This window comes from Spermophilus citellus, assembly GCF_964194105.1.
Source record: "Spermophilus citellus genome assembly, chromosome: 1".
Taxonomy (NCBI): Eukaryota; Metazoa; Chordata; class Mammalia; order Rodentia; family Sciuridae; genus Spermophilus; species Spermophilus citellus.
Genome location: NC_138182.1, coordinates 175639039 through 175663711, shown reverse-complemented (window position 1 = coordinate 175663711; position 24673 = coordinate 175639039). Strand labels below are relative to the sequence as shown.

Genomic DNA, 24673 nt, shown 5'->3' with positions numbered 1-24673 from the left:
TTGGAGGTGTGGTATTCAAAATTGTCTGCACAGGATTCAAGAACTCTTGGAAACTGGTTATGAGCAAGTCAATTATTTTTTCACCCTACTGAATTATTATGAGATTTAAATGGAACACTTGAAAGCAGTTTTTACTGCTTATTGCAATTAAAAAAATTTCTTTGCCTATATTTCTCAATTATTAGAAATATGTTGATTTAATTAATTCAATTTGGGTGGGGGTGGAGTTAGTAAAGCTATATATTTTTCTTATAGTTTTCAGAGATTGGTTAGGTGCAACATAAAATTGCAATGTAATAGTAATATTATATTGTTTTTAAGGTGGCTAGCAGCAGTGTTGCATTTATGTTTATGTACTGCCTGAAGGACCTCAGCCTAGGGCTGAACAAGTAAATTTCTTTCAATTAGGGATATCAGCTCAGTACTCAACATTTACACATGATTATTTATGCATGAGGTGGGGTTCATGATCTTTAAAAATAAGTATTAGAAATAAGCACCTTGATTTTATATCAGATTTAGCCCTTTAAAATGCATGCCTAATAAAAATACTCTGCCTATTATATGACAGCATTGTAGATGATTTTCTTAGTTAATTTTCTATTACTCATAATGTATGGATATTCCTAATGATTCCATTAGAGTTTAAATAACAGAATTCAGCACAAATGCATTTTTACTGAGCAGAAGAAACATAATTTCTCTGGAACTGCAGCTGCTATAGTTGAAGATGAGGCTCTTACTATCCCTTAGGGAGATTACTGTCTCTGCCAGCTGACTTAGTTTTTATACAGCCAGCGATTTATTAGATTGCTTTGCTCTTAAGTGTGATAATAGGCCTTATGCTTAGCAAGGTTTAGATACTTCCAGTGCATTAATATTTTATGGCAATGACAGGCAAGACACATTTTGTTTACCTAACAAGACAAGCCAAGCCAGGGCTGATGTGTACTGGAGATTAGCACCTTTAACTTGAAGGAACCCTGCCAATTGTATATTTAGGACTTTGCAAATGGCTCTTATATTTGTAATCTAATCAGTTCTTTATTTAGTACCTAGCTTCTATGTGCAAAGAAATCATCACAAAGCCTTACAGTTAGACCTTGGTAGGAGGTAGCCTCATTATTTAACTGACTAATGTTAACCATGTAATGACTGTGGATTTCCTAGTGACTTCTTTTCTTCCACTAAAGATTTCATTTCAATTGGAAATCATTCAGTTATGAGCCTAAGATTGGGTAGATGCATATGTATTTCAGTTCTATTCAGAAGATCCACTCAACTGATTTGAGATACCTTGGAGGGAAAGTTGGGAGTGTCATGGTACATTTGATTTCTAGAATTTTCTTGATGTTTCCTTTTATGCAACTTATTTAAACCAATATAATTTCTAGTGTTTTTTTATAGAAGTACAAATAAAACATTTCTATTGAAATAATCTGAGTTATTGAAATACTGTTTTCTTTTTTCCATTAAGCAAAGTAACAGTGGCATCAATTTCCTTATTGAACAGAAATCAAAATTCTCAATGAATAGATGATGTTGGAATACTGATTCCCTTTAATTTCAAATTCTCTTAGTATCTCAAATTCATATGTACATTTTTGAACATAAAATTATATGTGCAACACTTCTTCAGTGTCCTTAAGGAGTATGCATGTTCCAACCAAAGTTTTAGATACTTCTTATCAGTGATATAGTCAACTGGATTTTATATATTAATAAATTTATGGAATGGATTCTTAATATTATAACAATAATTTAAATATGTAATGGAATTTGAAATTTCTCAAATTGTCCACATCACTTCAGGATATAACCTGAGGTATGCTCTGCTTTAAGAGGTCAGAAAACCAGCCTTGGGCTGGGGATGTGGCTCAAGCGGTAGCGCGCTCGCCTGGCATGCGTGCGGCCAGGGTTCGATCCTCAGCACCACATACCAACAAAGATGTTGTGTCCGCCGAGAACTAAAAAATAAAAAAATATTAAAAAAAAAAAAAGAAAACCAGCCTCAGTAAAAAGTGAGGCGCTAAGCAACTCAGCGAGACCCTTCTCTAAATAAAATACAGAATAGGGCTGGGGATGTGGCTCAGAGGCTGAGTGCTCCTGAGTTCAATCCCCAGTACCCCCCCACACACCCTCAAAATAAAAAGAATAAAGCATGTATCAAATTGGTTATAGTATAGTTTTTTTGGGGGAAGGCATAGATTTAGAACATAGGAACTGGTTAATAGAAAGAGAAAGAGACTGAAGTATGTTGGGGATTGAGGGCAAGAGCAGAAAAGCCTATGCACATGCAGATTTAGAAAACTTGCTAATACCCACTGAGCCATAAACACAAACCATGGCATGCCCTATAGGGTTTCTCTCTGTGTTCATTACTTTTAATACCCATTTGGTGCAAGCCACAAAGGAACAGCCAACTCACACAACTTGGGGTTAATCTGGCTGTGGCTGGCTGTAAGCCTGTGCTTGACTAAATCTGCAGATACTTGTGAGAGTGGGGGAAAAACTAGAAAACATTTGGTTTGAGTTTACAGATTGCTTTCTTTTTTCTACAGTAGGGGTGGGGTGGTTGAGGTAGGTGTAAGCATACATTTTCTGCTGGACTAAAGTCTTGAAAATCACAAATATACACTAAAATAAAGTTGGTCATTTGTGTTAATCATCAGGGCTTTTGTTGTTTGGAGAGGGAATAGGAAAGTCATGTGGAGCCACTTACAGTGCAAAAGAATGGCAATAAAGTTCTGATATCTTCCTCATCTCTTTCATTGCCTTTCTTTTATCCTGCAATTGCCTGGGAAATGTTTATATAAATGATAGTTAATTAAATTTTGCTAAGGACCAATGCAATCAGATTTATCTTGGTCTTTCTCTTCATATCCTCTTCCTAATTTCGCTTTCAAAGTATACTTTCTGATTGCGAACCTCATAGAAGGAGAAATCAGGGGGTGATGAGAGGAAGGAATGGAGACCACTAAGCTTCATCAACTGGGAAATGCAGTGAGGGTGAATTTTCAAAGTGCTAGGAGGGAGTTAGAGACACACAAGCATACAGTGTGCTTGAGCATGCTAGTGTCACTATGATGTCCACTTTACTAATGTGTTAAGGTAATATTTTTTTCTGTCCTCCTCCCTTCCCCAGAGCTCTGGGAATCTCAAATCTGAGAGAAGTTCAAAATACTACCTTGTTGGAAAGAGCTGACTCTGGCTTTCTTCAGGGAATTTTGAGGCCCAGTGACTTGGAGCAAATCACATGGCTGGTGATTGGCTGTGCCTCTGTTTTTATAAGTGATTAAAAAGAAAACCACTTCAATAATCCTCAGACCTCTGCTTTCGACTGGGATTGCTTCCAACCAGACCTGGTTGGTGAAACCCCTGGGAAGAGGAAAGCACACGAACTCTGGGCCAAAAAATTAGAAAAAGCAACAAAGACGCTGGAACCAAAAACTTCAATGTGGGCCAGAATTCAAGGACAGCAACTTTCTTTTTTTTTTTTTTTTCCTCCTTGATTTAAGCCTCACATTCAGTACTTCAATTCAATTTTTAACTCACTCTCTTCCAGCTTTCACAAAATCTTGGAGCATTAATTTTATATATGTCTGCTTTGAACACACAGATAGCTTGGTTCTCATTTGCCAATAGAAAATGTAGTAATAATGACAACAGTGAGATGATTTAAATAGTACAGGATTTTAAAAAGCAGTAATGTGGAGCTGGGGATGGAGGACACTGGTCTATACTGGGTGAGCACTCTGAAATGGATTTCAGAATAAATTTCCCAAATGAATGAATTTTATAGTTCTTGAACAGAACCTAAATTCCCTTAGCATTCTTGATGTTGGCCTGTATTACTTTTCATTAAAACAATGACATAGGGGACTTTAGAATCTAAATCAATTACCTAGTGCTATGGTGTGGACTTTCAATGTCCCCAAAGCATATGTGTTAGGCAATGGAAGAAAATTTAGAGATGAAATACTTAGATTATGAGAGCTGTAACCTCATCTGTGGATTAATTCAATTGATGGATTAATAATTTGAATGGACTATTTTGTGGTAACTGTAGGCCAGTGGGGTGTGGCTGAAGGAAGTACCTCACTGTGGGTGTGCCTCTGGACTCCTCTCTCTCTCTCTCTCTCTCTCTCTCTCTCTCTCTCTCTCTCTCTCTCTCTCTCTCCCACACACACACACTTTCTGGCTGCCGTGAGCTGAGCAGTTTTTCCCAATCACACCCTTTTGCCGTGAAGTTCTGCCTTACGTCTGGCCCAGAGTAATAGAGTGGGATCGACCATAGACTGAATCATGAGTCATGAAATCCTTTTCTAAGTTGTTGTTGTCAGGTATCTTGGTCACACTGACCCAAAGCCACTTAGCATACCTTGCCAGTGAGGAAGGCAATGTGGTCTAGGGTTTGAAGTCTGAGTTCCTAGGTTGGAGTCCTAGCTCCACCAGCTTTTGTTTGGTCTGTGATCTCAGGTGAAAAACTCTCTAGTGCCTCTTTCCTTATCTCAAAAGTAGAGATAATAATAAGGAACCTACACCTGGGGTTGCTTAGAGCAGCAAGGGAAATAAAACATGTATGATATTTTACATAGTACCCACAACATAGGGAGTACTTAATAAAAAGTACAGTACCTATAATAAAATTGCTATGTTACCTTTAGGACAGGAAATGTGCTTTATGCTTTTCTGTATTCCCATATTATGTAGCTTTTTTAAAAGAGAAGAATGAGTTAAGGGTAATACTTGTGCGAGATACTGATTTATAGACATTTCCTTTAACTCTTATTTCATCTCAGAGGTTTATGATAAAATTACTGAGCCTCTTTTTTTTTTAGAAAGTGGTATTGGGAAAATAATTCTTTTTGAATATTGCAGCATGTTTTCCCTTTCTATAAATCAATAAAGCATCAGGTAATTGTTCTTCCTGGAGTCAGAGTGGGTTCAATGTGTTTGAGAAGTTGAATATTTTCTTGTGTTCATGGTCTTATAAATGAAAAGAAAGAAAAACCACAAGGTAATATAAACTAATGACTGTACCTAGAATTACATCCATTTAATGGTTTATATTACTTTTAAAGTACATTGTATTGCCATTTTTGTTTCACTCAGTCCAAAAGTACTTATATAAATTCTGCACGTAAGACTTGCTATTTTGTTTTCTGCTGTTAGCTATGTAATACTACAAGTATTTGTACAATGGTCAAAACATTAGAAATAATTAGTCTAAATGTGTTTAAACCTCAACAGAAAACACTGGTGCTCTAAAAGATCTAAATATTTAATGAGATTTTGAAAACCACAATTACAGCTTTTTATAGAAAAGGAACTTTACCTCTGAGACCTGAAAAAACCCCTGTTTATTGTATAAAGAAAGAGACTCTCTATTTTTTAATGTATAATTTAATAAGAATTCTTCCATTCCAACCTTATAATATATAGCTTGCAAAGAAAAACAGAAAAGTCATGTCAGAAAAATATTTTAGAAGGGTAGCACCTATTTATTTTTTAGGAAATTATCCAAAGTATACAGAAGGCAGAAATCTTACTCAGACTGTTTTAGTTTATTGACTTTTCTGTGCCTCAAAAATCATAGCATGGTTCTCCAGAGACACCTCTAAGGATGTATTACATCATGAAGTACACTAAGGATAGTAACCCATGTTATTAAACTGTCAACATACATTATACTACAATTTGTCCTCTATCCAATGCAACTAAAAGCTACATTGTTGGCAGGAAGTTTAAAACATAAGACTATTCTCTAATCATCTAAAGCCTAAGGTACTTTGGGGGAAAAATGCTGTAATAATCACTCTGCTACTCCATAGCAGCATGTGTGAATTTCATTGGTTTTGTACAGCAAATGTTCAGCTATTACAATAAAGGATTCAGAAGGATTACCACTTAGAGGCTTTTACTAGCAGTGCTGTAGATGTCTCATTTCACAGCATATTAATAATGGTATTGTATAATACTAACAGAGAGAAAGAAATCTAAGAAACCAGAATTTAAATAATGTTTAATTTTCACACAAATATTTAGCAGAAGATCTGATACTGTAGTATTGTCAATACCATCAAGGCTCACAATTACAGAAAGTTTGTGCCTCTTTTTAAAATCTGAAATTTAGGTCATTCCATAGAAACATGGATGAGGGTAGCACAACCACTGTTTTCTTCGACACTTCATTCTCGAAATAGAGAAGGTGTCCATGAAACAGAGAATTTGCCAGTGGAGATAAAAGTTCCTGTTCAAAGAAGGTCAAGGGTTCACTGTCATGTGTGTGATGTGTGTCATGTTAGGACAATTCCAGATGCTTTCTTCCTAGGAGGCTTTCAAAGTTAAGGGAAAAGAAGACACACTAGTAGCATATAATAATTTTTACTGAAGTTTCACCTTGTGAATAGAAAGGATAAGGGAGCAGCTACAGACTCATTTCTTTAATGTCTATTCATCCTCAAGATAGCAGGTGTACTCCAGAGCGCAGATGGTGGTAGCATATCTGGAAATGGCAGTAGCCTTCCCCCCACCAACCCCGTGGGAGCCATAGCTCTATAAAGTGAGGAAAGTTTGTGGCATATGAAATTTCATACTGTCTCCTTGCCTAAAACTTTAATAGGTAAACTCTTGATTTTCATCATTAAATGGAGTTGACTGGAAAACGAGGGAAACCCATTGTTCAGCTCCCCATAGGGTTTTCTACATCCATTCAAATATTGCCCTGCTCTCACCTGGGTGCATCCCAGGACCACAGTCATTTTGGCAAAATGTAAATCTGACAAAGTTCCTCACTTTCCCATTGCTTTCAGTGTAAATGTGCAAATCCCTGAAGTAGCTTATATGGCTTTGTGTGGACAGTCTTCTTCCAGATGACATAATCTCATTTAATTTAAAATCATTTCATGCCTTGCTTTTTGTGTTCCAGACATAGCTTTCTGCTTCTGACTCCCACTGCACTGGTCGTTCTGATATATTCTTTTATTCTTGTATTAAAACCAACCTCCTCAAGAAGTTCTTCCCTGACTCCAGAATAGTATATGCATTTTCTTTACTGAGATAGCTATTGGTTTGCTTTCCACATTTATGGGAATATTTGTTTATCTGTCTCCTTGCCTAAAATATGATTTTTATTAGAAAGGCTTTGTTTGTTCTTAAATATTGTCTTTGTAGGCTAAATCACTAACTCATAGTTGGCACCAGATACATCGTTTTTAAAATCAGTGAAATGGTGAACAGTTATCTAAGTTAGACTAAATGTGAGAATCAGGAGGAGAGTTAATCTCTCCAATTTTTCCAGCAGTGTCTAGGAAGAAATTGTCACTCTAACATGAGCTGACATTCCTTTTGTAAAATCTGTGATAACTTGGAATCTGAACAAGGTATAATAATGCAGAGGTTGACCTGATGGTACAACCTGAAGAATTTTTTGATATTTTCCACATTATAGGAGTTCTGCTATAGATGAATGCCCTTCTCCAGAAGAGCAACTTTTGAATGCTATTTCAGGGTTATTTCTGGGTCAGCATCATCTGTCATATTGACACTAGTGGGGAAAGGCTTAGCTTATTGCTCTGATCCCTGTTCCTAATTAGGGATCTTCATCTTCAGAGATTTCTAGTCTTTTGTGAGAAAAAAAAAACCAATTACCTGCTCCATCAACATTAAAGTATCATGGTTTAACTACATGCTGTTTACAGTGAAGCAATTGGTTCTCACATTTGTCCCTGTCAATAAATCAGTCACAGACTGGAATTCCTTAGAGTCATCCCTCAGATACATAAAAACTGTGTTTACATTTGTCTTTTTGTGTGTACTGTCTTTAATTTTTCTATATATTCCTCAAGTGCTCCATTGACGACAGAACTGAGTTTCTAAACTTTCCTGTCATTTATTGAGCACAGAATTTCTACACTACAGTTTTCTAGTGATTCTGTTCTTTGACACATCAGGACCAGAAGAAGTCTTCTGACTTGCACTTCTGTACAGAAGCTCTTTGCTCTTGTTTTCCTGAAAAACAAGAGATTTCCTGAAAGCACTGCTTCTGTGGAATAGACAGCTGTTGGCCAGAGATTTATGTATTCCTTCCACATTGTAGAATTGCTGAGCTCCTGAGTCACCTCTGGTAGAGAAACACTGCCTAACAAGAAAATGTTTGAAATTTATAGGAGCAAAAATGAAAATTGTATGAAGCCACTGAGACTTGTGTTACACTACTGAGATTTCAGGTTTATTTGTTAGAGTATCTATTGTAACTTCACTGATATGTTTTGTATAATAAAAGTAATTGAGTTTAGGTGGAATATAGAAATTTATGAAATAGAATGTCTTCCTTAGCTTAAAGTTTATAACTGGTGGCCCCTAACGACACTAGTTAATGATCACTTGAACAACAAAAAAATATTGACCTACTCTTGTTTTGCTCTTTTATATGCTAATTATACTTTATTGTTAAATTTTTAAAATTAGTGCATTATACTCAGACATAATAGTGGGATTTGTTATTACATATTTGTACATGCACAGAATCCTCTTACTTTTGTTTCCAACTTCCTATATTTTCAGGGACAAAACTCATTTTACTAAGGTTTGGTTTTAATGCTTTTTTCTAATGATAAATTTTACCAAAAATGGGGAAAATACATAATAAGCAAAGGTATACTTTACTAATTCATCCAGTGCCTAGTAATACTTCATAAGTTCTCTGTGGTTCTGTATTTCAAGATATAAGACAGGAATAAAAGATGAAAATTCATAAAACAGTGATTTATAAAATATTCAAAACTAATAACATTGCATGAGCTACAATCAAGTCCATAGCTTTTTGCACACTGTTTTCTTTTTTACTCTGGTGGCTATGAATATCAGATAATTAAATTAATTTAGGACTGTGGACTCATGGTCTTAAAGAAATTTGATTATTCCCTAAATTTTAGATGTTGCCACAGTTTTCAATTCAAATGAATCTGTGTATGATATGAAGTTATTTCCTTCAGACATTTTTCAGTTTAGAGAAGAATACAGGTTGAGATTGTTAAGGACTATGTTACCAGCTCTTAAGTGTAAACTACTGTGTTCCATTACTAGGCTCATATCAGATAACATCTCTTCATTCCTGCATTTGCACTCCTCAAATTTTGGACACTGTTTTTCACAGAACTAAGTCTTTTGTCAAGGCTTGAAAAATTTGTAAAAGAAAATGGGTTCAGTTTGAGCATGAGTTCACTTTCATACTTGCCATTGACTAGGAATTAGTGAAATGTATAAATTCACTGCCTTGTCTACATGATTATCTTGTGCACATGTTGCCAAAAGATTTTTTTTTCTTTTTTTGACATGTGCTTCTAGCATTTTGACTGATGTGTTGAAGCATATTTTGGGATAGCATGTACATAGTCACAGAGTGATTAGGACTAGAGTTTTGTTGTTGAATTACTTTATAATGTCAAAATTAATACCTTATACATATGAAAGAAAATCCCATTAGAGAAAAGTTCATAAAATATAAATACATAGCAAGGTGAATCATTATCTGACACAAATCACTATCCTAAGAGATTACTGCTTATGGCCTTTACATTGCAATGTTTGTTTTTTTCATGGGTTTCTATTTGGTTTTAACTATCCTACATCAGGGTCCAAACTTCGTATATGCATATTCAAAACAAATCTTAAAGGTTTTTCTACTGGTACAGCAAAATTATATCTTACCTTCCCAAGTAATACAAAAATTTTCTTTTCACTTTTGTCTTCAAAGATATAGTCAATATTTGTTGATTTTTCTTTAAAAAAAATTTTTTGTAGTTGTGGATGGACAGCACACCTTTATTTTATTTGCTTATGTTTTGTATATGGTGCTGATGATCCAACCCAATGTCTCATAAGTGCTAGACAAGTGCTCTGCCACTGAGCCCCAACCCCAGCCCTTATTTTTAATTTACATACTGATATAAGCATCTCACTTCTAATATTTCTGCACTTATATAAGTCAGAAAAAATCACATGGAATTCTTCTCCATTGGGGTTCAGGGCCTGGATTGTGGCAGGGATTGATAGGTCTGTTTTCCTGGTCTTGCTATACGGTGTTCACAGCTGCCTTAGCTGTCAATCTAATTGTTTTTGCTGCTCATTAGGAACATGTTGCTTCTTTTCTCAGGAAACTATACTTGTTACCTGTTAGTCTGGGGATTAGATTTAAGCCACTCATTTTTATATTTAAAATGAATCAATCAGTCATGTCATTGTATTCTCTACCGATAAATTACTCTCTTGCTGCCCTTAGAAGGAAATAGAAATGGTCTCATCTGTTAATTACATTTCTCCTTGTAATGTTGTTTGGCCTTTACAAATGTGGTACACAACTTTCTCTCAATGGGCTTTCTTTCATGGGAGGGTGAAGTTGATTTAAGCACTTCACAGCAGTTATCAGTAAGCAGATTTTCTCTTTTTCAAATACAAGGTGTGTGACTGTGTGAACAATTTGTGATTAAGTGGTATTAATACTTTACAATTCTATTGTCCTTATCAGGGCTCGAGTCTTAGAAGATAGAGTTTTAACATGGGTTATTGAACATGAGTTCATTTTCATGTCTGCATCCAGACCATTTACTAAGAATTAGTGAAATGCATTATTTTCTTTTACCATAAGCATTACATATACTTTTATAGAAAATTTTCACAAGCTATTTAAGAAGTTTACATACAAAATAAAAAAAATTTAACCACTGCATTTAAATGCAAAATAGATATATTTGACTTTGGACTTTCTGATTTGAGATACTTGGCACATAGGAGAAAGCACTGGTCTGGAGCTCTACATAGAGGTTTGAGCTAGATACCTGAGTTTGGGGCTTACCTGTACAGTAATAATCAAAGTCATGATTGTAACTAATGTTGTTAGAATCATGCATATAGGGACAAGGCTCACCTTTGCCTTCAGACCCAGCAAATTACTGTAGGTAATAAAAATAAAAGAGGAAATTTTAACAAAAATACAGACTTGGTGAGGTATAGCTATTATTTATTTTTAAAAATTATTTATTTATTTTAATTTGTTATACATGGTTATACAGAATGCAATTCATTTCATATTACACATATAGAGCACAATTTTTCAAGTCACTAATTGTGTACAAAGTATTTTCTCTCCATTCATATCTTCATACATGTACTTAGGGTAATGATATCTAACTCATTCCACCATCATTCCTACCCCCTTGCTCCCTCCCCACCCTTTGCCCTATCTAAAGTTCCTCTATTCCTACTATGCTCCACCCCCCATCGCCATTATGAGTCAGGAATATGAAAGAAAACATTCGGCCTTTGTTTTTTGAGGATTGGCTTGTTTCACTTAGCATTATATTCTCCAACTCCATCCATTTACCTGAAAATGCCATGATTTTATTCTCTCTTAATGCTGAGTAATGTTTCATTGTGTGTGTGTGTGTGTGTGTGTGTGTGTGTGTGTGTATATATATATATATATATATATATATATATATATATATATATGCCAAAGTTTCCCTATCCATTTATCTACTGAAGGGCATCTGGGTTGGTTCCACAATTTAGCTATTGTGAATTGTGCTGCTATAAACATTTATATGGCTGTGTCCCTGTAGTATGCTGTTTTTAAGTCCTTTGGGTATAAACTGATGAGTGGGATAGCAGGGTCAAATGATGGTTCCATTCCAAGTTTTCCAAGGAATCTCCATACTGCTTTCCAGATTGGCTGCACCAATTTGCAGTCCCACCAGCAATGTATGAGTGTGCCTTTTCCCCCACATCCTTGCTAACATTTATTGTTGTTTGTATTCTTGATAGCTGAGATGAGATCTTAGAGTAGTTTTGATTTGCATTTCTCAAGTTTCTCAAGATGTTGAACATTTTTCCATGTGTTTGTTGATTGATTGTATATCCTCTTCTGAGAAGTATCTGTTCAGTTCCTAGGCCCATTTATGAATTGGGTTATTTGGGGTTTTTTTGGTGTTAAAGTGTTTTTTTAATATATCCTAGAGATTAGTGCTTTGTCTGATGTGCTTGTGGTAAAGATTTGCTCCCATTCTGTAGGTTCTCTATTCACCTTACTGATTTTTTTCTTTTGCTGAGAAAAAGCTTTTTAGTTTGAATCCATCCCATTTATTGATTCTTGGTTTTAATTCTTGCACTATAGGAGTCTTATTAAGGAAGTTGGGGCCTAATCTGACATGATGAAGATTTGGGCCTACTTTTTCTTCCATAGGCTCAGGTTTCTGGTTTAATTCCTAGGCCCTTGATCCACTTTGAGTTGAGTTTTGTGCATGGTGAGAAATATAAGTTTAATTTTATTTTGTTGCATGTAGATTTCCAGTTTTCCCAGTACCACTAGTTGAAGAGGCTATCTTTTCTCCAATGTATGTCTTTGGTGCCTTTGTCTAGTATAAGATAACTGTAGTTATGTGGGTTAGATTCTGTGTCCTCTATTCTGTACCATTGGTCTACCAGTCTATTTTGGTCCATGATATTATTGTAGACCCTGGTTTTTAGACAGCTAATGGAATGAATTTATGTTGTTTGGGACTTCCTGCAGCCAAGGAGTCCTGCAGTTAATCTTCTTTTCTGCTCACGACAGTCATGTAAATGTGAATTTGTTTAGTTTTCAATGTTCTACTGAGGCTCATGTAATTTCGATTGTTTAGAAATACACGGTGATGGATTCAAAATTCCAGAAAACATATCATGGTCTTTGATATATATTTGTTTCTTCTTTCATCATCTTATTATTGTGATTTGAAAATCATCTGAGTCATCTTATTTGATCTTTTAAAATGCCCTTTGGGTAAAGCAGAATATATGTTATTAATCACAATAGTTTGTGCAGAAATAAAAGTGTCATGACTTGGACCAGATGATCCAGTTTGTAAGTGAGCAAGATTTGGATTCAAGGATTTTGAACTTGACTTTCTTTTAATAGTAGCTTTTTTTTTAAGCATGTTGAGATATATAGTCAGATTAACAATTGGGGGTTTTCATATGTATGTGTTTTTCAAAAGTTTTTAGGATGTTATCAATCTGTTTTATAGTTGAAAAAAATTAAAGCAGAAAAAATGATCAACTAGTTCAAAACAAATGTATTCAGTGAGAGTATTTGATACCCTAAAATATTACTTTTAGGACACAGAGAAGAATAGTAATAATTTTTTTTTCTACAGATATTGTAGATCATCATAAAATGGACATTGGTGCAAGTTGAAAGGGAAATTCATGTGCATTATTTTACTTTTTCAAAATAATTATTCATCTTTTGTCAAAACATAGCTAAGATTTTATTTTAAGTATTGCAAAGAGAAAAATATCAAGCAGGTTAGATTATCGAACATAACCTTTATCAAAGATATAATTCAAAGTCCCAAAGGAACTTTCAATTTGGGTTTGTGGGAGAGAGTGTCACTTGGTTATACAGAAATTAAACAAAGAAATCAATTGTCATTATTAGTGCAGGCCTTACTTTAAATTAATGGTATATACTGTTAATGAACCATAGCTGAAAAACTAATGGAGCCAGAGAAGTAAATGCTGTTCCCAGCACTGTACATATTCTCCTAACATAATCAAGTAAGTCAGTTCCCAACCATGAAAGTTGTATTGATTCAGAGAATTTTTTTTTTCAAAACAGTGAGCAGAAAAGGCTGTATCTTCCATAGGGGGGAAAACGATGTAATTATGGAAAATCATTTTTATTTTCAATTTTCAAAATAAATCTCTGACTGTAGAGAGCATAAAAATACATTTGAATGTAATTGTATGGTTCAGGAAAGCCACCATGGAAAAACATTATGTACAGATAGCAAAATAAGCATCATAATTGTTGTTGTGTAGAATACCTTGATCAAAACTTCATTTGGATTTTCAAACTTCCATTTATTTAGTTTTGTCTCATTTTGTTAAAAGGCACACATTTGTCATTGGAACTAAATTTCTGATATTTAATTATAAATAGGATCATTCATGTTTGAAAAGAATGCTCAGTTTTGAATGTAGGGTACACATTGCAAGGAATAATATTTGAGAGAGTGTTCAGGTAAAAGTAGAAGTCATTGCTTCACTCCCATTTAATCAGTAATGTTTTCAATAATATCTTTATGATAGTGGGAAAAGAAGAGAGAACCTTTGTATATGGTGATGGTATCGGAAGCAGGGTAGAAACAATAGTTTTTTTAAGAGCTTTATAATTATACAAAAGTAGTTGGGTTTATCCTGACAAACTCATATATGTGTGGAATTCAATTTTAGTTCATTATTCCTCCGTCCTCCCTACTCTCCACACTCCCCTTCCCATTCTTCTTTCTCTACTAGACTTCCTTTTGCTTATCTATTTATTTATATTTGATTGGCTTTTCTACCTATGCATAAAGGTGAAGTTCCCTGTAGTATATTTATATATGTACATAACATTATTTTTAAAGAATTAATTCTGCATTGCCTCCTCTTACCCATCTTTCTACTCTTCCTGTTGATCTCTTTAGTGAGATTTTGACTGAGGAACTTGAGGCTGCATGATTTAGGTGGCTGAATGTAGCTTTATGACTCTGTTTGGAATGAGTCCAAGATATTATCACCACCCCCTACAGAAATCCAACATATCAAACCCTGCAGTCAGAAATGTTGTAAGCTATGTTCACATTTCTATTAGCACAAATGGAGGGACTATAATTTTTCAGTAAGAATCAAAATTTGAGAAATATCTATTAGTACTCTCAACTTTTGAACAAAGAAAAGTTAGATTTCTTAGTGAAATTAACTTATTGATTTTGATATTATCAGACACAACATTCTATTAAAAATACATATTTGGGGATGTCCCTCTGCTATCCTACAGTGAAAAGAATAGATAATAAAACTTATCTACATACACACACAATTGATAAAATATCTTAATTGTAATACAAGGGAAGAATGTAGAAAATTATTTATAGTCCTCTATTTCAATGTGTATGTAAATACTTATGTGTCTCTGTACTTGAGGATCCATTGAGGTAGCTGAATGCTCACATCAGTGTGTAGAATCCCATGAACCTGACAGCTGTGAACATGGACTATTATGGCATCACTAACACCACAGTGTGGTTTTCTGACTCAGCAGGTCATTCCAGGTAAACTTCCAGATAAAAGTACAGTCTTCCTTTACATGATACTTGCATTTTTGGAAAAATAAAATAAAACTTTAAAAAGCTATCTTTTACTTATATGTTAAATAAAGCTTATATCCAGGATCAGAAAATCATAAACAAGATTTTCACCCATGTGACCATCAATGAGACAATTCAGATTTGTTCAGGCATTATTGTGGACGATTCTCTGCAATATCCTAGGATGTCAAGCATCACTAGCTCCTGCCTTCAAAAAAAAATCCATTTAACATGATTGAACAAATCCAAAGTACTCTCACAAATCTGCCTACTTTGGTGGTGTTATTTCTTTTCGATTTGTAGATTCTGTGCTGCTTGTTTTATTAAGATAGTGTTATTGCTGGAGCTTTCACAATATCTTTTTAAAAATATATATACTTTTAATTGTTGATGGACTTTATTTAATTTATTTATTTATATGCAGTACTAAGAATCGAACCCAGTGCCTTATACACGCTAGGCAAGTGCTCTGAGCCAGAACCCTAGCCCTGCTATCATGATATCTTGATGCACACTTTTCATGTGAGAAAAAGTAAGGTCAGAGAGTGAAATTAAGCATTTTCAAAATATTAGAACAGAAAATTTCACAAAAATAATATATATAGAAGTCCTGACCACATACTTAGCAAAACAGCTATTTGGCAGAATGAAGAAATAAAAAGAAAGAAATCATATACCACCCCAACAATGATTTTCATTTCTCGCCCTGTGTTTTGGCATGGTGAGTTGGCCTAGTGAGAAACCTGAAAGAGGCACTGGGCTGGAAGCTGTCCTAGCTCTGTCACAGATTAGTTATGGCACTTGGCTATGTCACTTATTCTCTCTCTGTTCACTTCCCCTGCTATAAAACAGAATGTTGCTCACTCCAATGACTTAATTATTAGAAAACAGTAGTATTTCATGTGAAAATACAATATTTAGTATTGTCAGAAAAGTATTCTGTTAGGTCTCCATCTGGCATGTGATCTGTGTATCTTTGTTGACATTCTGGAATTGAAACCTTGCACTATATAGACTTTATACAGTTGGAAAAAAAATGAACAGTAGAATGTTTGACTTACAGGATGAAATGAACTGTCTATGGGTTAGTAAGCTGTTAACCAGAGTAGTTATATCTATAGGTGGTATGTCAATAGACACGTGCATGGCAATAAACATATAAATATATTGGACACGCAATATTTTTAGCCCAGAGGTTTTCAAAGTAAAGTCTGGGTCCCTGAAACTTTTCTAGAATGTCTGCCAGGTCAATGCTTTCTCCTAATAATGCTAAGATCTTATTTACCTTTTCTATTCTTTCTTTCTCTCTGATTCTACAGTGACATTTTCTAGAGGCCACATGACATCTGACATTGTAGGGGACTGGTTGCAAAAACAAATAGGAAGATCCTGCTGCCTTTTTTTTTTTTAAAGAGAGAGAGAATTTTAATATTTATTTTTTAGCTTTCGGTGGACACAACATCTTTGTTTGTATGTGGTGTTGAGGATCGAACTTGGACCGCACGCATGCCAGGCAAGCGTGCTACCACTTGAGCCACATCCCCAGCCTGATCCAGCTGCTTTTGACTGAGCTTCATGAGTTCAAAATGTAAAACCATGTCATACTAAATTTGGGTCCGCAGCTAAACAACATCTTCTAATTTCTAATATAGTAGCATCAATACATATGATCCACATAAACATAAGTGTTCTGGGGAACTTTAATTCCTTTATAGGAGGTCTGGAGTTCTTGAGACTGTGAAGTTTGAGGACTACTGATTTAAATGATGTTCACACTCCAACCTCGTTAAGAAACTGATAAAATTGATTATGCTATTACAAGGGTTTATGTTCTGGTCCTGTTCAGAGCTTCATGATTGGAACCCTTATTCTGCATTGTCTTGGGATTATTTAGGTATCACTTTGATCTGTGTGTGTAATAGTTTCTTCTTCATAAGAGAATAAGCAAATGCATAATATTTCGGTTAGCAAGCTGGAAACTGGTCATCCTAAACTTTTTTTTTTTTTTTTAACCCTGATTATGAGGATTAAGTATAACTTTTCAATGTGTTTAAGGGTACAGGAAATGTTTTAGCAAAAGAAAGGGACACTTTAGAATGAAAAGAACAATAAAAACCCTGGGAAACTTTTTAGTTGATCTCATTCCTCAATTTGCATCCCAAATAGCAAGCTTTGTTATACGTGTCTCAAAGAGGGGTAATCATCATCAATTAATATTTCTTGAAAAATATTGAATGTTGACTTCATTTTGCTGAGGCAGGTTGTGTGATGGAATATATCCACTTGAACACACAGAGCCTCTAGGACCCAGGAAAACAAACATTCATTCATTGTCATCTCTCGCTTCCAAATCTCCCACAACCAAAATTGGAATGCAAAGCCATGAAATGCAAAAGGAATAGATATGTGACATTCTGACAGAATTTAGAACTGTATTACACATATCTGAGCAGCCAAGTCTCCCTGGGCATGCAGCAAGCCAAATGTGTTAAGAAATGGTACTCTAAAATCAGCTTCAAAGTGTAGACTTAAAAATAAAATCTTTTGGAGGTTTTTCCATACACGTGGCTCCAGGGAATTAACATATCCCAAATAGTTTAGCTAGCTTAGTGATGACCCTTTGTTTGAGCAGTGCTATAAATTACAACTATGATTGCATAATTTTTCTATACAATCAACTTCAGATTTCCTCTAAAGTTTGCCATTCTTATGGGAAGGTCTAAGTTTATCAGGACCTTGAAAGAAAATTTTTTAAGAAGTCCTTAGAATAAACTGAAAATATGAATCAGCTAATCCTCATATGTGGTCAAGAATTAAACAGAGTTTGAAGCAGTAGAGCTTGGTAACTTGTCTTCGTGGGTAGCCTTGGTACTTTCTTTAGGGACCCTGCTCTAACCAGTTTCTTTATCTCTCTCTGCTCAATTTAAAATGAGACATCCTAATTTATTAAATTATTAAATTTATTTTTGCTAGCTGGACAAATAAGAAAAATAAATCACTTAGCATAATACACAAAAGGTAGTGCTTTATACTTTGTTTTTTCTGTTCTTTTTTCTTGTTAGTGGTAGGTTTATTTCAGGAATTCTAATGCGTTAATATGTGTTAACACCATTTAGGGAAGTAATTGCAATAAATTACAATAAATATTTGTTAATAGTAATACTTTAAAGTACTTTCTCTAGTGATGGTAATATAGGAAACTACTTTCTGCATATATTTCCACAATCCTTCATTTATTTTTATTTGTTTGACTAGTTGCAATTCCCTGCAAATGGGATACATGCACTTGACAGTTATGTAACCAGGTTTTCTGGCCTAATTTTCATAATCCAGTATTATCCAGGGAGCTCTGTAGAAAGACTATACCAGCAGGGATCTGCAGTCACAGCACCTCTACATAAGTGGTCTATCCCATTTCTTGTCGTAGACATGCAGTGACGATATCTTAATGCTTATCTCAGTGATGTTACCCCTTTCACAAGCTCACTACAAGACTTGAAATAATTCATAATGACTTAACTGGCGTCTTTATAGGGAAATATCTTCTTTTACATATATTGATGAACTCAAAAGTATATACCTGTCTGATTCCCAGTGTTCTTTAACAGTAGATTATCAGATATTTTTAGCCAGAAAAAAAAGGTCACCAGAAGTAAACAAATATCTTTGTTTCAAAAAACATCTTGAACTGCTTTACTATGCTTTTGGGTCATGAAAACTCCAAACATATTTTGTCAAACACCAGGGTAAAACAATCTGTATGTTTCTAATTAATTTACACTTAACTCATCAGAATGTTGTTTTCTAAGAGCTATTTGATGTGTGAGACCCCTTATGTGCCTTTCAAATATGGCTTCTAAGCATTTTTTCCTTTGAACCAGAAATCCACTTTTTTTTTTCCTGAAGCAAATGGAATTCAAGTCTCAAAAGGCTTAGTTGGTTTCAAAAAATTGTCAGACTCACACAGTCTGACAAAACATGTTCTTTCACTTAAATGGATTATCTCATGCAGCAGGCATTAGGAATTAAAGGGCATTTCATATCATTAGGCAAAGATTTACTTAAAATGGCTGCAGTGTTCATGAAATTTCTGTTTACTTAGCAGTGCTCTTAGATGAAATAATGTTGAGTACCCTCATGTAAGTGGGTATAGGTACTGCTGCAGGAAAATGCACAGGAATTAATAACATTTTATCTGAAAAGTGCACATTGGTCTTTAAGTGCATGTACAAAAGCTTGATTCTCATATTATCTCCCTGGTTTCAGTACTAAAGTCAACGTTGTACACAGGAGACTCATAGATTGGCATCATCCAATATTGCTTCTCTCACCCTTTACACAGGGATCCTGAAAGCAGCGATAATTTTACTACAGTAAAATACAATGACAGATCCAGAGCAGAGCCATTGACAAATGTCCCATGCCTGTCATGTTTCATCATGTTTGCGTAGCCCAAGAATGTGTGAGTATTATATTTTCATCAAAATGTCTTCTTTGATATTATTCTTGCAATTACATTTTTTTTGCTTTCTATCTAATAGCCACTTGGTTTGAAATATCCACATTGATTTTCAAATCCATCGTATCATAATTGCCTGACTTACTTTTTACCTATTCATTGTAGCAAGAATTTTGTTTAGAGGTTTTCTGTCAACCCACATACTATTGAAAGAAATTATTGGCGCATCCTTTAACTATCTTACGAATCCTTAGTTATGCCCTTGAGATTTTTTTTCTATCATTTATATCCAAATTTCCCCATCAATTGAGCCACACACAAATTCATCATCTCTTTATATCTTCCAGTTAATGATTACTTATTTAGATTTTAATTCCTTGAAAACCTGTTTTAGTTTCCAGACATGAATATATAGAGGGTTTTTGCATTATTACAATTTAATATCTCAGGTAATTATATACTCTTATGACATTATAGCCAAATGAGTGACTCCACTGAGTGCATACAAACTTGTCTAAATGTTGACACATTTCTATGCCAGGACAGTTTTCTTTTAGTCTCTTTTCCAGAATAATTTTTGTTGGAAATAACTTGAAAACCAGGACAATTTGAGTATAATGTACAGGCAAATGCAAATGTCATTGAATTCAAATGCTTTTATATAGAAGCAGATATTGTATAACTTCTGAAGTTTTTGACATAGAGGCTTAAGTTATGTTCAAACTACTATTACGTTCAGAGACATTTCCATAGAGACAGTAACCCTGACTTTAGTATACACATGAATATTTAATATGAAATATCCTTTGAGTCCATTATTGTCACTTCACTAAAACACTGGATACTTGTTGCAGAGAGTGTTCAGACAAGAGTTTGGGCCAAAGGTGAATTCCACCTTTAGAGAGAATCCCTTTTTCTTTCTCTAAAGAGCAGTCTAGTCATATGTCTCAATTTCATGTTCAGCATTAAGGTCTAGCCTTTGAAGTTAAAGATGTTAGTACAACAGCCCTCAGAATAAGCCCACTTGGATTTTCTGGATGTCCTTGCATCTCTCTCAATGAAAGAGTTTGCTCTAAGAGAGAACTTGTTAAAGCCAACTCTTGCCTCTTCTTCTACCCAAAGACTTTAATTTACAGGTGGCATTTATGGTGAAAGATGAAGGGGCTGTGACAGTTTCATTGGAAACCAAAAGGACATTTAAATCGAACAGTGCACATGTGCTTTGTGGCCTCATTCTGTGATAAGAACCAGGGCAGACAGCACCCACACCCTTCTATAGGGGTGAATTACTGCTGGGAAATTCTCCAGATCAATTCTCCTATAGGATAATATTCAAACTATGGTTAAAGAAGTCATTACTTTCTACTAGACTGGCTGCAGTGAGACGTCCACTAAATAGGGCATTGGATGTGGGACAGGGGGAGAGGAGAAAAGGTAACTTCCCAACACTGAGTAGTAAAGAGAAAAAGATGTTTTTCTAACTTCTGAAAGATTTTTATAGTCATTTCCCTAGTAATTTGAGTTGTTATTATGTTTCCATAGGGTGACAGAACAAGGTTTTAAATTATCTATCCTGAATGCAAATATCAATTCAGTAATACATTTAAGTATAACAAAAATTGAATTATTCTACAAGGCAATTAGAATCCCTTTTAATTGATTATGAGTGAAAATAATAAATTTAAGCCAGAATTCTACCCTATTATTATGCTTTAGAAAGTATAATATTTCAAATAGCAAAACAGTCACAAAACTGAATAATCCGAGGGTGGTGTTTGTCAAATGTACATGTCATGAATGTATATTTAGTGTATTCATATCATGCTTTTTAATGTTGTCCTTACTTTGAACTCAGTGGTGGGATGGGAGCATGTTATTGGAACCACATGATTTTGTTTCAGGTCAGTGTGGTCTTCAGAAGACATGGTAGAGTTAATACCATTTTTCTTAGGTAGCAAGAAAGCTGCTCTTAGTGAAGAATAAAAAGGTTTTATAACTCCCTTGAGATATTAGTTTTTCATTGTTTCAGTTGTAAAGTGTTATATCTCCTAACACGATGCACTAAAGTTTGCTTTAACATGGAAGTATTTTCAAAGACAACTAGGTTGTTGAAGTTTCCTAGTACAATTTTTTTTTTCTTTCATGGCAAAGAAATATTTTTAATATTTTGGTGGGTTTTTTTGCCAAGGGAAAACTACTATAAAAGCAAGAGGGTAGTTTGATATTTAAAATTGAAAGTGTAAATTGCTGCTTTATCACATAAATGTCTTTTGTAGGTCGGAAGTGAAAAATATTTTTAATTTAAAAGTAAATTTGGAGATCTGGGCATGCCCACTGTATATCACTTTAAAATTATTAAAGTAGTTTGATTTAATGGAGTGAATCATCTCAGGCTGAGAAGTACTTCACTTTTCGCTACACAGTCTCAGATGTTAGAACCCGGACACTTCCCAGCTGAAGAGCTTATAAAAAATGTGAAGTACTCTAATAATTTTAAATTACTCTATATTACACATTTTCAGGTCTCTGATCACCTCCAAATTCAAGTGCTTATAAAACTGCTCCCGTAATTTTAAATTGCTGTGTGCACAGTGATTTAAAATTGTGAGAGTGCTTCAAAGTTTTTTAATAAGTGCTTTAATTTAGAAGCAAGTTGAGCAATACTCTAGGATAACTTCAAGAAATTATTAAACTGATATAAAAATTTATCTTCTGGAAAGAAAACTGCATTATGTATAGAAGGTTGTGGGCTCTGAATGAATATATCTGGGGATAAAGGTAACACGTACTCAGACAGAGTCATTAAATGAGATAAAATAATAGAGTCCTGAAGATGTTTGCTTTGTTAACTTTGCTCATTACTTGCATGATGTCTAGTTCTTGAAACTCAAACAGGTATATCAATTCTTGGAAAGTTGAAATATTTCATTTGGGAACTTCACTCTCATTTCTCAACATCTTCAAGGGTGCCAGGAACTTTCTCTTGAAATTATGGGGAAATGGCATAGTTGAATAAGTGAAATAGATCTTAGAAAAAGGAGGAGGGAAAGTAGATGGACAGAAGCCAGAGTACTATTGAGGTCTTTCCCATGCATCTTCTCTGTGGATGAGGTAATTTCTGGACATTGTGAACTTGTTAGTTTCTCATTTTTCAAAGGCTAATATGGTATGTTTAAGTGTACTTGTGGATGGATGAACTTGTTCTGAGTGCAGAATTCCCCTTGTAAACTATTCCTTCTGTGTATTCCAGTAGAGCACTTAAATTTTATTTTCTGACTCTTCACCATTATTATTATAATGCATCACTCAACTTGACTTTAAACATGCTGTATTCCTATACAGAGCTGGCATTATCCCAAAATATTTGGGGATAAGACAACTTGTAACATGCCAGTTATCAATCCCTGTCTTCCAAGTCTTCTCTAGGTTTTTTATTTTTCCCTTCTGATACAGTTCATAACAAGACTGTATGCTTTGACTGAGTCCCTTGATTTGTCTAACTGTACTGCCTAATGAACCTGCAGTATAAAAGTGTTTGACAGGAACACAAGGCCTCTGATAGATCTAGTTAGAATTTTACAATGTCTTTGATTAATAACACTAAACTGAGATATATAAAATATAAGCATGCTCTTTTGTCAAGTTGTTGAAAGCTTAGTATTTGTAATATATTGTGATTCATTCTACATTTTAAAATTTTGCTAGCTCCTCAAGGCTTTACCACCAAAGACAAGACATTTACATTTTACTGAGGTGCAAATGAAATAAAAGGAAATTGACTGCTTGTTCCAGCAGTTCACGTTTCAATATGGGAAATTACATACATCATTGAATTCTGAGGTATAATAAATGGGTGAAGGTAAGTTGTTATTACATACATTGCTATAAATACTATCCATGTACTGAAACATTTGAAAGAGTTCTTATCTTCATTTTTGTCTTATATGAATATTGCTTGAAAAACAACTGTATCTTGCTTTATTTTCTAAATATGAAAGATTAAGCTTTGTAATGACAGGGAAATAAAACTTTCTAAAATGAAATATCGTATGTATGCACACACACAAGAAGTAAAGGGCAGAGGAAATGTATAAGTGATCTCAAAAGGAACGTGACTTTTCTTGGAACAATTTTTCATTTATCCTGTGTCACTGCTTTCTAGAATTTCCCCAGCATTTATATAATCAAATGACATTCTGTGTCCCCCAACAGAACACTCACCAGTGGCCTGGAAATATGAGCCCCTCTATTATGAAGCTTCATGGAAAGACAGGAATTCCTGGTTCCATTAAAGTGGTTGGTTTGCTTTCCTTGCCAGAGTCTGGTTATAATTTTGGGCTAGATTCATCATAGTGTTTTTCTGCCTGATGCAATTTGTTTCTATTCTGTAATCTCCACAGACCCTCATTTATAAAACCCTCCAGAATGGTTCTGTTCTTACTGGGGAAATGGCAGGAGGGGAGAGGAAAGAGTTGAAGTCTTTTTTCCTGAGTCATTTCTGGGCAGTGAATAAGACATCACTTTCTTATTATTTTTGGTGAAAGACCATCCCTCTCCCTGCCCAGGATATTAGTCCTATGAACTGCCTGAAGATATCACCCCAAAGATCAATGCTCTGATTTCCTTCCCATCTGCCTAGACCCAAGATAATTAGGCTCTTTACTTTGTTTTGTATATAATGAAGGAGACAACACAGTGCTAGTAGGGAAAAAAGGCTATCTCCCTCTGGTAAATATATTGACATTTACAGACACCAACAGAGCACAACATGGAGAGAGTAATGAGAAATTTGACTGCTTTCCCCTCTTTCTCTGCTTTCTGCTTTCGAGCTGCCGCATCCCACAGTGAATTACTAGCTACAAAGAGAAGGGACTGCTTAGGGACTGACAATTGAGAGCATTTACAATTAGCTGAATTGATTAACCTTTACAAATGCTGTTACTTTGAGGTGTTTTTCTCAGCCTGGGTTGAACAGTATGCTTTATTGATTCAACATCTCCTGAAAGGAAGCCCTGATTTGTCTGTGACTCTACCAGTCATAACA

General features: G+C 34.8%; 1 protein-coding gene across 1 annotated transcript in view; it reads left to right on the top strand.

Moving 5' to 3' along the window:
- LOC308646759 (uncharacterized protein) overlaps positions 1–24673 on the top strand; it is a 546497-nt gene that overhangs the window by 239651 nt on the left and 282173 nt on the right. The window contains exon 4 of the mRNA XM_081290128.1: positions 19513–19632. Coding sequence (XP_081146254.1) covers positions 19584–19632 — 49 coding nt within the window. The 5' untranslated portion in view covers positions 19513–19583. The remainder of the gene's footprint in view (positions 1–19512; positions 19633–24673) is intronic.